Here is a 13,304-nt window from a genome sequence, read left to right as displayed (position 1 = left end):
TGCTCTCTCCTCAAACGTGGATTCTCACCCATAGTTTTTTACCGTGTTTTTGGCACAGGACGGCACCAGAATCTATGGCCGCTGTGGCGGTTTTTGCGGCAAGTGCATCCCCCACCCGCACTCCGGCCTCCTCGTCCAGGTCCAGTGAGGACCGGTTTGTGGGTGCGCGACCTCTCACACTAATTCCCACTGCAGTGCCGAGCACAAGATGCCACTCTTCAGGGGCTCCGTGAGCCCGTCAGTCTGACTTGAACTCCCCATCACCCTCCTTCATCCCCCTCCCCCTGTCCTCCTCCATCTCTCTTTCCTCCCGGCAGCTACGGTACTGTGAAGTCTGAGGACCCGTGAGCCGCGATAGCCCGCCCGCCTCCCTTGACAGAGCCAGCTCACTCTGATGACGGGCCAACTTCCCCTTTTGCAACCCCTCTCTAATGCTTCTAATGGTTACCAAATGCGTCCGTGTGTCAGAATATAAAAAGCAGACGCGGTGCTGCTTTGTGACAGCAAATCTCTCCTGTCTGGCTCGCCCACCCGCTCTGGTTTCACCTGGTGGCTCATCTTAATGGGTCTGTATGTGGGGCGATGTCAAGACTCGGTGCAAATCTGAGGAGTGTCCTCTGTCACGTCATGAAGTCGGGTTTTCTTATCTTCTTCAGTTACTCTTGGTGATGCAATAGAAAATTCCTAAGAGAAACCTATTCTAACAGTTTTCTTGAAGAATAGAAACCAAACCAACTACAGAATGTCTCTAGAACTGCCATACATCATCCACAATGGGAATCCATATGTATGTATGTGGTTATCACAACTGTATCATACAGTGTATGCAGTGTATCTGAAGCTGTACCAATGGAATAGTGTCTTTAGATTATAGTAGGGGAGTGGTCAAGACTCCATAAGGGATACTTATTTTTCTAGTATGGAAGAATGGACAGTTCCACACTTTCTTTGAACTTAAATGTCTTACATCTACTTACCTGCTGACAGGTAGGGTGTGGTCATCACTTCAAATGAAGTCTCAATCTATAATATTTCTGATCATGCAAAGATCTTGATGTACTGAACATAGGTCTAGCTCTTGAAGTAACATTAGTAAAAATAAATATATAAATTAATTTACAGTTCAGTGTACACTTACAGTGAGTTAGGATACAGAATTGAAGAATGCAAGCTGGTTATTATTCAAGATAAAGCCCGCAATGGCTCTATAGATTGATCCGCTTCAGAGTAGAATTACAGTCTACTGTAATTGGTGCCTGTATATTTGTGTGTCTGTATACAGTTATCATAACCACTTTCCAGACTTGCCTTACCTCAAAGGTGAAGTGTCTTGAGCCCTCCGTTGTTCGTTGTCAGAGTAAAGTTCACTGGAGTTCGATGGCTACTGTGGGTCTCTCTGAGAAAACTGCCTGACCAACCTGCTGTATAATGCTTTCAGACAGATTTTCCAGAGAGAAACTCTGTAGGTACTGAAGCACAAAAGATGTGCTCTGGAAAATCTAAAATCAGACAGACATGGTTATGTACAGTTGATTGGGTTGTGTGCCTTTCTAGGAATTTGTTAAGACAAACACACCGAATAACAGCTAATAATCCGTCCTCTGGAATTCTTTGGATATTCCGTTATTTTGTGGGAAGTAATACGTTGGATACTCACATCACGTTTCACACTGCCTTTAGTGTTCCAGTTAAAACACGCTTCTGATGTCAAGAGCTCCGTTCTCAGATTGGAATAGAAGGGTGAATCCAGATTTATTCCAGGTTATTTTTCCAGAGCACATCTGATGTGAACCCTGCTCCCAGGTGCATGCCACCCTACCTCTCTCAAGCATGGATGTCCATGAAATGTATTTTATTGTATTGTCTACTATTTATGTTTGATCATATTTATTCTGTAAGTATATGTAGATATATTCAATGTTCACAATGCTACAACTACTACTAATAGAGTCCTGTGTGGTACAGGATTCGTATTACTGTATATTGTCTAGTGTTTTATAACCAATAACCTGCGATGGAATTGTACACGGTGCTCTTTACTTTACTACTGAAATTACCTCGCATCTAGAGGGAAGGTACTGACATCGGATTTGAAATTCAGCTGTTGCAGAGCCTCCATTTTTACTGACCAGGTTTGACATTTGGACTCGGCGTAATTACAAGCCTGCTTTATGTCGTGGATGCTTTCCTGTGCACGGAAAACTCCTCCCCATGCACAAGCCACAAGGTTGCCAGATTCTATGAGAACAGCTCTCCATATGTAGTCAAAAGAGCAAAGGAAAAGAAGCAATCTTGCTTGAAGGTGCTGAAAAGCATTGGGGTGGATTGGGTTTCAACCTTTTTAGAGGGCAAATCCACATAATGAAAAACAACACCACCACCACCACCACTGCTCTCTTTGAGGAATGTAGAATGGCTATGCATGGCCAGCATGACCACGGAAAAGACATCAGCATGTTTGCAGAGTGTCCAGTGGTTTTAAAAAGAAGATAATTTCATGGCCTGAGACAATCATCAGTAACACAGTGGTCACACTGATCTTAATCCACCCAATCCATTCTGCTTTTGAGAATGCATTAACTACTGAAACTACAAGAGGCATATATGGCAGCAAGACCTGGCTAGTGAATGGGAATTAAGCTTTATCCAAAGTATTGTAGTAGCAGAGTAGGATGCTTATTCATGGAACTGTAGAGGCCGACTTGTTGAAACTCACTGAGCAGCTAGAAACACTTTGGCTATCATTATATCTTTGATAGGCAATTGATCTATGAGGTCTGTATCAGAAATTAAAAGATTACTTGACGCACTATGTGCCATAAAATGTGTAGAAATTTTAAACAGTTTCATTTTTTCCATTAACAAAAGATTTGTAACTTTTGTGAATTGTTTTTGTGTATTGTTTTTTTTTTTACATATCCATACTTGAAGTGCAAACAGTATGTTTAATCTAAAGAGGGCATTCTGGCTGAATGATACAAAATGCATGTTTGCTACATATAATCCAAAGATGTTTAGAGAATCATATTTACTTTTATGTACAGTGTGTAGTGTTAATGAAATCATTATGGTGCTATGGATGAAAAAGAGTGAGAAAGTCCTGATATTTTGTAGGTATTGCTGCTGTACTAACACTGATTATGAAATAAGTAACAATAAAATATTTTAGCGCTTTCCCATGTGTCATTGTAATCATGTGCTTTGGTCAACACATACTGTATGAGAGTATCATTTTGTAGACACGCACTTCTTGTATAACCTGGAGGGCAACAGTAGTCATTTTGGGCAAACAACATATCTGAATCTATGGAACACAAATGGCAGCACTCCTGAGGAACACAATATAAGGCAGCTTTAGATGCTGTCACATGAAGCTCTTCTTAGCAATGTGTTTTTTTTTTTATTATCATAGTGCATGTTAATAAAAATTTTCTATATGCGATGTTTATCTCACAAATATGACCAAGTTCATTGTTTCCTGGACTGACATAATTACTGTTGAATCCTCCAGGCATATGAGATGGTAGTGAGAACGAGAGGCTAAACATTGCAAATACAGACAAGCTGAGTAGAAACTCCATGTGGATTATGTTAGTGTTCCAGGTTATGTTTCCATGAGCGCAAACACATCCAAACATGTGAACCCCCAACACCACCACCAATGCCACACACATATACACAAGGGCTGAACGTGAAAAAAAGAGAATTTTAATTTCAAGTGCACAGCTGGAGCAGTCACTTATACTGTAAGTCAGGGTGTGAAATGAGCTCATTCCCTTTGAAGGTGCTCACATGCCATTTTAATTGTGTTGTCGCACAAAACAAGGCAGAAATGGAGACAGTTGCAGTGGGAAATATTGATCTTCAAGTCATGGACTGTTAGCAAAGAGGGAGATTTAACATGTTATGAAACTCAGTACAAACACCGGCGAGGACTCTGTGGCCAGAGAAAAGTGTTACAAGTGTTGTCTAGAAAAGAGATGGACAATCTACCTTGCACAAGGTCTGTAGATGTTATTATGTTTTTACTTAAGCTTGAGGAATGATCTTTAGGAACAGAACCTTCTTGTTGAATGGAACGATGAGTCAGATGAGGAGCCAAAGGCTTAACCCCGCACACCCCCCTGGTCGAGGCATAATATTGAATATGACACATGAATTTAAGTGAGATTACTTTGATTTCCATCTTTTATAGTTTCAAAAATAAAAAGTACAAGGGTCCAAAGCAGTAGCCTAGTTTGGGCACTCTGCATGATCAGTACTTACTGACACCCCTCTGGCTGGTATCACAGCTTGCAGCCAACTAAGTCTTTCAGTTCTTGTTTTTTTCACATATTTTTCCTGATAAAAGAGTTCTAGTTCTGTGACATTCTTCTAGCCTATCATAGCCTTCTGCTTTCTGTGACATTCTTGGGCCATGCACTGCTCTTGTGGGGTCTATGTGATACAAGCCCTGATTGATCCACCCTCATTGTTTTCTTTACATAAATTCTGTCTTTACATACAGTATACCTTTACTCATTGCTGCATTCAACAGTCCACATGACTTTCCAAAATGATGAGGCAATTCTAAATTATATTGTTTCGATATTCCTTTCCAAACCTCTGACATTGAATGTTGTGGTGAGGATACAGAAAAGGTTTTCTTCTGATGATTCTTCCATGAAGGTCATATTTGTGCAGGTGTACACAGTAGAACAGGGCACCACCACTTCAGTATCTTCTAAATATTATTAAATAATTGAAACATTATTTAAATTATTCTAAATTTTGCAGATATTTGACACACAAAGTCATAGGGTTTATAGCTGAGTTAAATGTTTGGTAAAAGCTATCACAAACACATCATAATATGTTCATCAAATGTTTCTTGGATATTTTATATTACTGTCAGAAGGTTGTAAGAACTCATAAAAGTATGTAGAAGTGTAAAAACAGGAGTGGCAGGATGGTGCTTAAGCCTAGATAAATAGTGCTCTCTGCTGGAGGAAGCTGTTCGTTTTTAACCCCTCAGTAACCTAACCTAGAACAGATGTGAGAGCCTTTTGCTAGCAGCACATTTCCTGTCATGTTTATTGGTATTGGTTCTCAGCCAGTACAAACAGTTGTAGAATTAGTTGAAACGGTTCACTAAGCAGAGTTAGATATTTCAGATGAGTTTTTCATGGATGATAGAGACAGAAAATAGTCAATTTACAAGTGTGTTTGAGATGGATTGTGGATGGCATGTGGTTATTATATCACTCTCATACTGTTCAAAAAGGTGTAGGTGTGCATTTGCTATAGATGACATGCAATATTTGTGTTTAAAACAAAACATAGGCCTAGTTTGCAGCTAGCTCAGGCTGCAAGCTAGTCTTTTCTCTCAATGGATGCATACCCACACTGAAGTGCCTGTAGGCTTACTCCTACTTCAGTAGATGGCGCCAAAACCACAAGTAATTTCTAGTGCTGCTCAGGTCCTACACAATTGTTTCAGATACTTGGATGTGTGGGGCATCAGGTGCACTGACTTTAACATTACATTACATTACATTTGGTTGATGCTTTTTAACCCAAAGCGACTTCCAACAAGGGAAACAATAAAGGTAGAATGGGATAAGGACAAGTTAGTGCAGCCATGAGGGCTACTGCCATACAGTCGAGTGGCAGTTCTAGTCAGGTGGTAAGTGCTAGAATATCAAGTCTAGTTTTAGGTAGTGCTACCACAAGAGATACTCTCTGAAGAGCTGGGACTTCAGGAATTTTTTGAAGGTAGAGATGCACGCTGAATTTCCCCTTGGGATCAATAAAGTATCTATCTATCTATCTATCTATCTTGCTCTTGGGTGCTCCTTGTTGGTGCCCCCCACCCAATCCCAATCCTCCCCCACCTTTTTTATGCAGCCCTTGCCACTTAATCTACTAAACCCCTCTTCTACTGCACTTTTTACCCCCCCCATTAATGCACAAATAAGCTGACACCAGACATAATTTCACTGCATTTCTTACTTCCAGTAACTATATGCATGTGACAATAAACGTCCTTGTATCCTTGTATCCTTGTATCCTGCTCTAGTAGGAACTAGCAGTGCGTTCCACCAAAGGAGAACAACTGATGAGAAAAGTTTGGATTGCCCTGAACGTACATGTGGCAGAGCAAGACGTCGTTCATCAACGGTCGGGAGGTAACATATGCCTGTATGAGGGCATTCAAGAAAGTGAATGCAGAACCGGAGGCTACTTTGTAGGCAATGGTGAGTTCCCAGACCCAACATCTAGATGTGGGTCTGGCTCGTCAGGCTAGCCTGTACCAGGAGTTGGGTAGCATAATAAGTCGGGTAAGGCCTGATTTTTCGTATGTTGCAAAGTGCGAAACAGCACGACCGGGCGACCAAGGCAACCTGATCGGAGAAGGTTAGTTGGTTATCGAGCATGACTTCTACATTTCTTGCAGCCCTGGTAAGTGCAACAGACAGGGAGTCAATTTTGATGTTGATGTGATGGTGTATGTTTAGCTGGGAGGACCAGCAGTTCAGTTTTTGAGAGGTTTAGCTGGGCGTTGTGCCTTCATCCATGTAGATATGTCTGACAGGCAATTCCAGATCTGTGCAGAGAACAAGGGGTCATCAGGTGTAAATGACAGATAGAGCTCTGGGTCGTCTTAAATGTCAGCACATGTCTGACAGAATGTTTATATTTATGCTGAGTAAAAGATGCATAGTATCCAAAGATTAAATTAGATTTGATTTAACTTTATTGTCATTATGCAGAGTAGGCCTACAAGTACAGAGACAATGAAATGCAGTGCCCTGGATGGCCTCGATGGAGGGGTGTGAGGAACCGGTGATGCGCTGGGCAGTTTTCACCACCCTCTGCAGTGCTTTCCAGTCAGAGGCAGAGCAGTTGCAATATACCATACTGTGACACAGTTGGTGAGGATGCTCTCGAGTGGTAGAAGTTCACCAGGATCTGAGGAAACAGGTGGACCTTCTTAAGTTAAGAGAATGGTGGTCTAATTAGAGTGGGACAAAACGCAAGAAACATTTCAAAATCAATACATGCCTTAAAGCTGAATTATTACATTTATTGCAATAGGAATGTATTCTGAATTTATTACATACTTCGCTCAAAAAGTCTGAGTGAGTGAGTGAGAGAGGCAGACAGTGCTCAACATTGGGTTAAGTTAAGCAGCTCATGTTTCAACCACTAGATGGAGATAGCACATCAGTAGCAGTGGCCTTTTCAGCTAGACACTTCTTTTCTCAAGAAACTATCTACCCAAAGTGAGCTGCTTTTGGATTTAAATACCGTGTAGTGAATAAAAAATCTTGCCATAATGTATAACGAGGAGTATTTTTATTCTTTGTTTGCTCAGAAACAATTCTTAGACGTGTCAACAGATGCTGTGTGTTTCGCCTGTAGGGATGTAGTGGAGGCTAAATGAAAGTAAACGCAGTTTATCCACCTCTGAAATTTCAGAAATAGAGTTCATCCACCTCTCAAAAGAGTTTATTCACCAATTGCAACTTTTAACATTAAAAAATCACACTGTATTATGCACATTCATAGTATGTACAGTACACTCATCAACAATCTAAGAACCAATACCACTGGTATTGTTATAAACATCGGACAACATTGGATAACCTCCACCGTCATCAAACATGTTCTGAATGCCGTTTTAATAAATACGATACCGCATGGCGCAGTCCACCTTACCGTGATCATAGAATTCATAGTTTACCCACCTCTTATTTTACCACTGCACCCCTGCCTGTAGTGTGTGGTGTTTGAGAGGCCAGTGTAGTGTACTACTGTGCATAAGTGTAAACTGTGTTCTCTGTGGTCATCTTCATCTGCTAAACTGTGTTCTCTTCAGCCTCATGTGTCTCAGCAGGGGGCAGGTAAAGGGCTGGACATGAAATGGAGACCAAATATTTGACATATGTTTGACTGCAGTGTGACTCAAATGTGTGCCCATGCAGGTGATGGCAAACACCATCTGTCATATCTTCAGCCTACAGAGGTCTCTGTACAATGACATACAACATGAGGATGAACAGACTCAGCATTTGATAGATGGTAAGACATGAAATGGCTGTCCCAATCTGGTATGAAGGCACCTAAAGGGCAGGTTTCATGAGTATTCCAGTTTAACTGGAGCACACAATCACACATTATGACACTTATTAGAGTTTTGTAGATTTGTGAAGCTGTGTATTAGCAGTATAACCAGATGAAGAGACTTTAGGGTAATATCATGCCATTCTTTTTATCACACATCTTTGAAATGGTAAGACTCTATATGTTTATTGTCTGCATTTTAAAAGGTTCTTTGGTGGTTTAAAAAATGTTAATTTCCCCTAATTTCACTTAGTGGCAGCTCGAGTTTCAGCAGTCAAAAGAGATATTGTGCCCATGCCAGTGGCTGTCACACTGCAGGGAGAGGTTCAGTCTCGGGTCGAGTTTGTACTGCTGTGAGGAATGCCTCGCATTCTACCTCCATGTCACACCCAGCATCACGCCAATTACCTCTGGACGGCGACAAAACATGACCGAATGTGGATACATTTCAGCCATCCATGACCACAGGCAATGTGTTGTGTGTAACTCATTGTGAGCATTTCTGAGATTTAAGTGGCTCTCTCAAACACACGGCCCGCACAGGCGCGCCCGTTCCTCCTGCACGAGTGCGCAGAAGGATAGAGTCGACCATTGACTGCGGCGGAGGGAGACTGAGCAAGGTCATAGTCTGGTATTGCGTTACATGTCTAAAGTGTCCATTAGTAACAGCTGCAATGAGACATGCGGGGCATTCCTGCGTCGCTCCTCAGTCTCCACGACTTGCTCCACACGCCTTGTGGCGCTTGGTTGGTGTCAAGGCTGCCTGCCCTGGACCCAAGCCGAAGACATGTGGGAGGTGTTCTATTTTCCCCCTATTTTTTGTCTCTCTCCTGGCTGGTCTCAGGAATGTACCAAAAGCCTGTGGTTAAAAATGGTGTCCTGGAAAACTGCAGCAGGGCTATAGCTGAAGCACTCTGATACACAAACCCAAAGGAGGAGGTGTGAATGACACCCTTCAGATTCAGATTTTCTGATTTATTGGTCTTTGAGCAAGTGGGGCATGAAGCAGACCTGTTTTGTACATTTTGGACAGGGATCCGAAGCTGAGAATTCATTCATGCCTCACGTGCGGTCCACAGAGCAGTGTTAACATCGCCTGAATGTAAACTATGATGTACAGACAAACGGCATAGAAAAAACGTGAATAAATGAGAGACAGAAAATGAGAGACAAAATGAGAAACAGCCTGCATCCAGGACATCAACTCATTCACTACACAGTGCACTATGAATAGCTATATGGTGGTTAATATTCACTATGTGGTGAGGGAAGCCGTGGAAGAAGGAGATGTTTCCACTGGACACTGGAGCATTGCATTTGGTACAATCAACGTCCAATCATGCTCTGTGGCGTGTAGGAGAATTCTGAGCAGGCTCAGTTGATTATTTTGCACCAAAATGGCAAGAAAAAAAAAGATCGCAATGACTTTCAAATTGAAAAAGATTAATTGTTGGAGCATGGAACTAGCAGTAGCTTCAGTCAAAAAGACTCTCTAACTGGTTATTATTTCAATAACTGCCCTGCTGAAAAAAAACAGCCTGACCAGCTTAAGGTGGTTTGCTGGTTCACCAGCTTCTTTGATCACCCTATGGTTGACTTGCTAGACCAGCAAAACTCTTGCTAAAACATAACTCCAGCTGGTTTACCCAGCTTACGATGGTAATTCAGCTGGTTTTGTTTATTGTACCACCTCAAGCTGGTCGTTTTAGCTGGTATTGCTGGTCTACATTGCTGGTTTAACTGGCCATGCCAGCTTATGTTGGTCATTCTAGCAAACCAGCATGACCATCTTACACCAACAATGTGAAGCTTGGCAGGCTGGTCACCAGCATGACCATCTTACACCACCTGTATCCCACACGACAGACTGGTCACTCCAGCATGACCAGCTTCCTCAGAAGGTCACGCCAGCATGTCCACCTGGTGGTCTAACCAGCTACACCAGCAAAGACCAGCAAGAGCTGGAAGAAAACCAGAAGACTGTTTTTTTTCAGCAGGGTTAAGTAATGTCTGCATCAGGAAATACATCTGTAAATAGGTTTGGCAATGTGGTCAACAGCATGCATTTGATAAGCGTGATGTTTGATGACCATGATTGCATTAGTGTAATATATAATGGAAAAAACTGAAGAGCAGTTCTTCCTCAGGTGACTGAGAATGTTGATGCAGGATGTGATCAGACTGTGTCAGCAAGAGCAGTCCATCAACAACTACATAGAGAGGGATATTATGGTAGGGTTGCAGCGCATAAACCCCTCACTACAATGATGAATAATGTACATTGTAGAGTTCAGTGGTGCAGGAGATCTGGTGCAGTGAGATCTGTGTGTGTGTGTGTGGGGGGGGGGGGGGGGGGGGCATTTACATGGTTTGGCATCATGAGGTGTCCTCTTAGAGGGTAAGTAGCAAAACAGTAAAAACAACCTCGGATGAAACATATCTATCCTGATGGGAGTGATCTCTTCCAGGATGACATTTCCCCCATCCATGTGGCCCGAGGGGGTTACTTGGTTTGATGAGAAAGGAAATTATGTGAATCGAATCCTTTGCATCTATCAGATTTCAACCCAGTTGCACACTTGTGGGAGATTTTTGGATGGATGTGTTAGACAGCACTCTCCACCATACACCAAACCACAGATGAGGGAATAGCTTTTGGAATAATGGTGTTCTATCCCTCCAAGACAGTTCCAAAGACCTGAAGAATCAGTGTGAAGGCACACCGAGTGTATTTTGGAGGCTTGTGAGGATGGCCCAACGCCTTACTAAAACATTTTATGCTGATTTTCTCTATAATTTCTCACCCATCTGTACATACTAGCTATGTGAAATTACTTTACATATAAACAAGTATGGAATTCTCATTCTGTGGTTCTTTGAAGATTATATTATTTCTAAAGCACCTGAGTTTACGTAGTTGTGGTTTGTGGTATCATGCATGGGTGGTATAATGTGTAAAATTAAGTGAATACCGTAATTATTTTCCTTATTTTTTGGCTCGCCATATCTACTCCCCTGTGCAGAGACATGCTCAGCTGAAAGAATATCAAACTATCAATCAGTCGAGGCAGAAAAGCGCACAACACAAACACATTTGACAAAAGTTCTGGTTGTTTCAAGATTTGGAGATTGAGGGTGTGTGAAAACAGCACTGATGGCCCTTCTGAATGCATATAAAAACTCAACAGGGGGTGGCTCTGTTCCATGGAAAATCTGCTCGCACCGAAAAACAGAGAAACACCTCTCTGTCGCTAATTGTCTGGAAAAATATGACAGGGTCCATGTTGTAAAACCGGGTCAGCTGAGGTGTAGAAATGCACCCAGGCGCTGGTATGCCAGCAGAGCCGCCAATATCAGAGAACATGGAAGGGGTGTGTGTGGGGGGGCAGACGATAATAAGGGTGTTTCCAGACACACACACACACATACACAAATTTAATGGGTTAACACTCCAGTTGAGAGTCCCAATCTGAACAGTTTAACTGGTTGTGTTCCTCTCCTCTCATAATTAGACTGCATTAAAGCCCTTAAAGCAGAATGATGTCTTTGTTCTGCCGCAATAGAGCTAACAAGGGGCCTGTGGCTGGGGCTGCACTCCTCTCCCACACTGTTAATCATGAGCCCACGCCTAAGTGATGACATGGACAACACGGCAAACAAAGAATGTCGCCTCTCTCTCTCTCCCTCTCTCTCTCCCTCTCTCTCTCTCTCTCTCTTTATCTCTCGCTCTCCCCTGCTGATGACACAGCTCCAAACATGCCTGCTCTGTCTCCCTCCTCTAAGAGAGAGAGAAGACAATGTGCCATTCTTCTGAGATGTTTGCGCAGAAGCTTAGCTCTTAGCAGAAGTTACCAAGCATGTGAAAAAGTAGCCATTAGTAAAATTGAGTCTGTCAGCTTGGATCAGGTAGAGAAAACATTACTCTTACTGCAGACTGACTGTCCATTGTGAAGGGGGAATGCAGGTGAGCTGAAAACATGGGAAGGCTCTCAACTGATAACCCCAGTCATTTGATCAATTCTGTTTGCCCCCAAGTCATGCAGAGCCTGTTGAAAAGAGTTAAGTACATTCTGGATGAGTAGTTCCATGTAGTCCTACATGTTTTCTAGCCCTCAAGAATCAACACATACACCGGCACACTTGGTAGATGGTGAGCTAGACTACCTATGATTCATATCTAAGTCAACAAATTTGTTACACTTTGTATGTCAGTGTCAAATGAGTACTTTGCAATAAAACAACACTATGTCCATCAGAGCGGTGCTATTAGTCTTGCCACAAACTCAGCGAGTTGTCTCTGCTCCATGTGAACAAGGGAGGGCACTGTTGTCCTAGTGACAGAACGAAATACTGCAGTAATGAAATACTTCCATCCTATTGCTCCAAGACCACAACGTTATGGTGAGATAACACAGCCTGATTGTAAGACTCACTCACTCAGCAACAGCTCACAAAAAACAAGAAGTAAGCAAAGCCACTCTGCTGCTTTCCACTGTCAGAGAGCTCAACTCGAGGGGCATAAGGGAATAATTTATGTCCATTTGCAGTGAACCATAACCCTGCCTCTGACAAGGTGAACTGTCATCAATCACTGGTCTGAAAGAGTCTCCACTCCGGCTCTCTCTACCTCAGATCCCTCACGCCGACATAATGATGGGTTGTGCTCGCCGAGGCTGCCTTGACACAGAGACCTGCCCCTCCTGTAGAACCCCCCCGATACTGTTTCAAAGGTGCAGCTCCTGCATTCTGAGAGTAAACCATATGTGGCACAGGAGGAGCGCAAGGTTGAGAAATGGGCTGAAACCATGTCTTTTCAAGGTTGACTTTTTGGTCTGAAATGTGGGCAAGCAGCCACTGAAGGTCGTGAGGTGCAACTCTGAGTCTGTGCATTTGAACATGTGTTGGGATAGCATGGGAAAAAACACGCTTGTGCCAAACAGCCTATGCTACTGTAGGTGTAGTCCATTTGATGTGAGCCTACACTTTTTCAAATGTGGAGATGGTTCAACAATTGCAAGATTTATAATGCAGTGGATACCATCTTGTATTGCTTCTCCATTCTCTTGCATTGTAGGCAAATGTTGTGAACCACTTTATTTGACTTTTTTAAAGATTTCGAGATAGCATTCTTAGCTAAAAAGCAATGTAACGTATTGGCAATATGCTTTTCTAACAGCATTGGTGGTGCAATGGTCAGC

At 42.5% G+C, this 13,304-nt stretch overlaps 1 protein-coding gene across 1 annotated transcript in view; it reads left to right on the top strand.

The window, feature by feature from the left end:
* The window catches only part of LOC121724137 (A disintegrin and metalloproteinase with thrombospondin motifs 20-like), a 90,557-nt gene extending 87,383 nt beyond the window's left edge, over positions 1 to 3,174 (top strand). The window contains exon 39 of the mRNA XM_042110498.1: positions 59 to 3,174. Coding sequence (XP_041966432.1) covers positions 59 to 148 — 90 coding nt within the window. The 3' untranslated portion in view covers positions 149 to 3,174. The remainder of the gene's footprint in view (positions 1 to 58) is intronic.
* The last annotated feature ends 10,130 nt before the right edge of the window (positions 3,175 to 13,304 follow it).

The sequence above is a fragment of the Alosa sapidissima genome, chromosome 11, assembly GCF_018492685.1.
Source record: "Alosa sapidissima isolate fAloSap1 chromosome 11, fAloSap1.pri, whole genome shotgun sequence".
Taxonomy (NCBI): domain Eukaryota; kingdom Metazoa; phylum Chordata; class Actinopteri; order Clupeiformes; family Clupeidae; genus Alosa; species Alosa sapidissima.
This window is presented reverse-complemented; position numbering and strand designations above follow the sequence as displayed.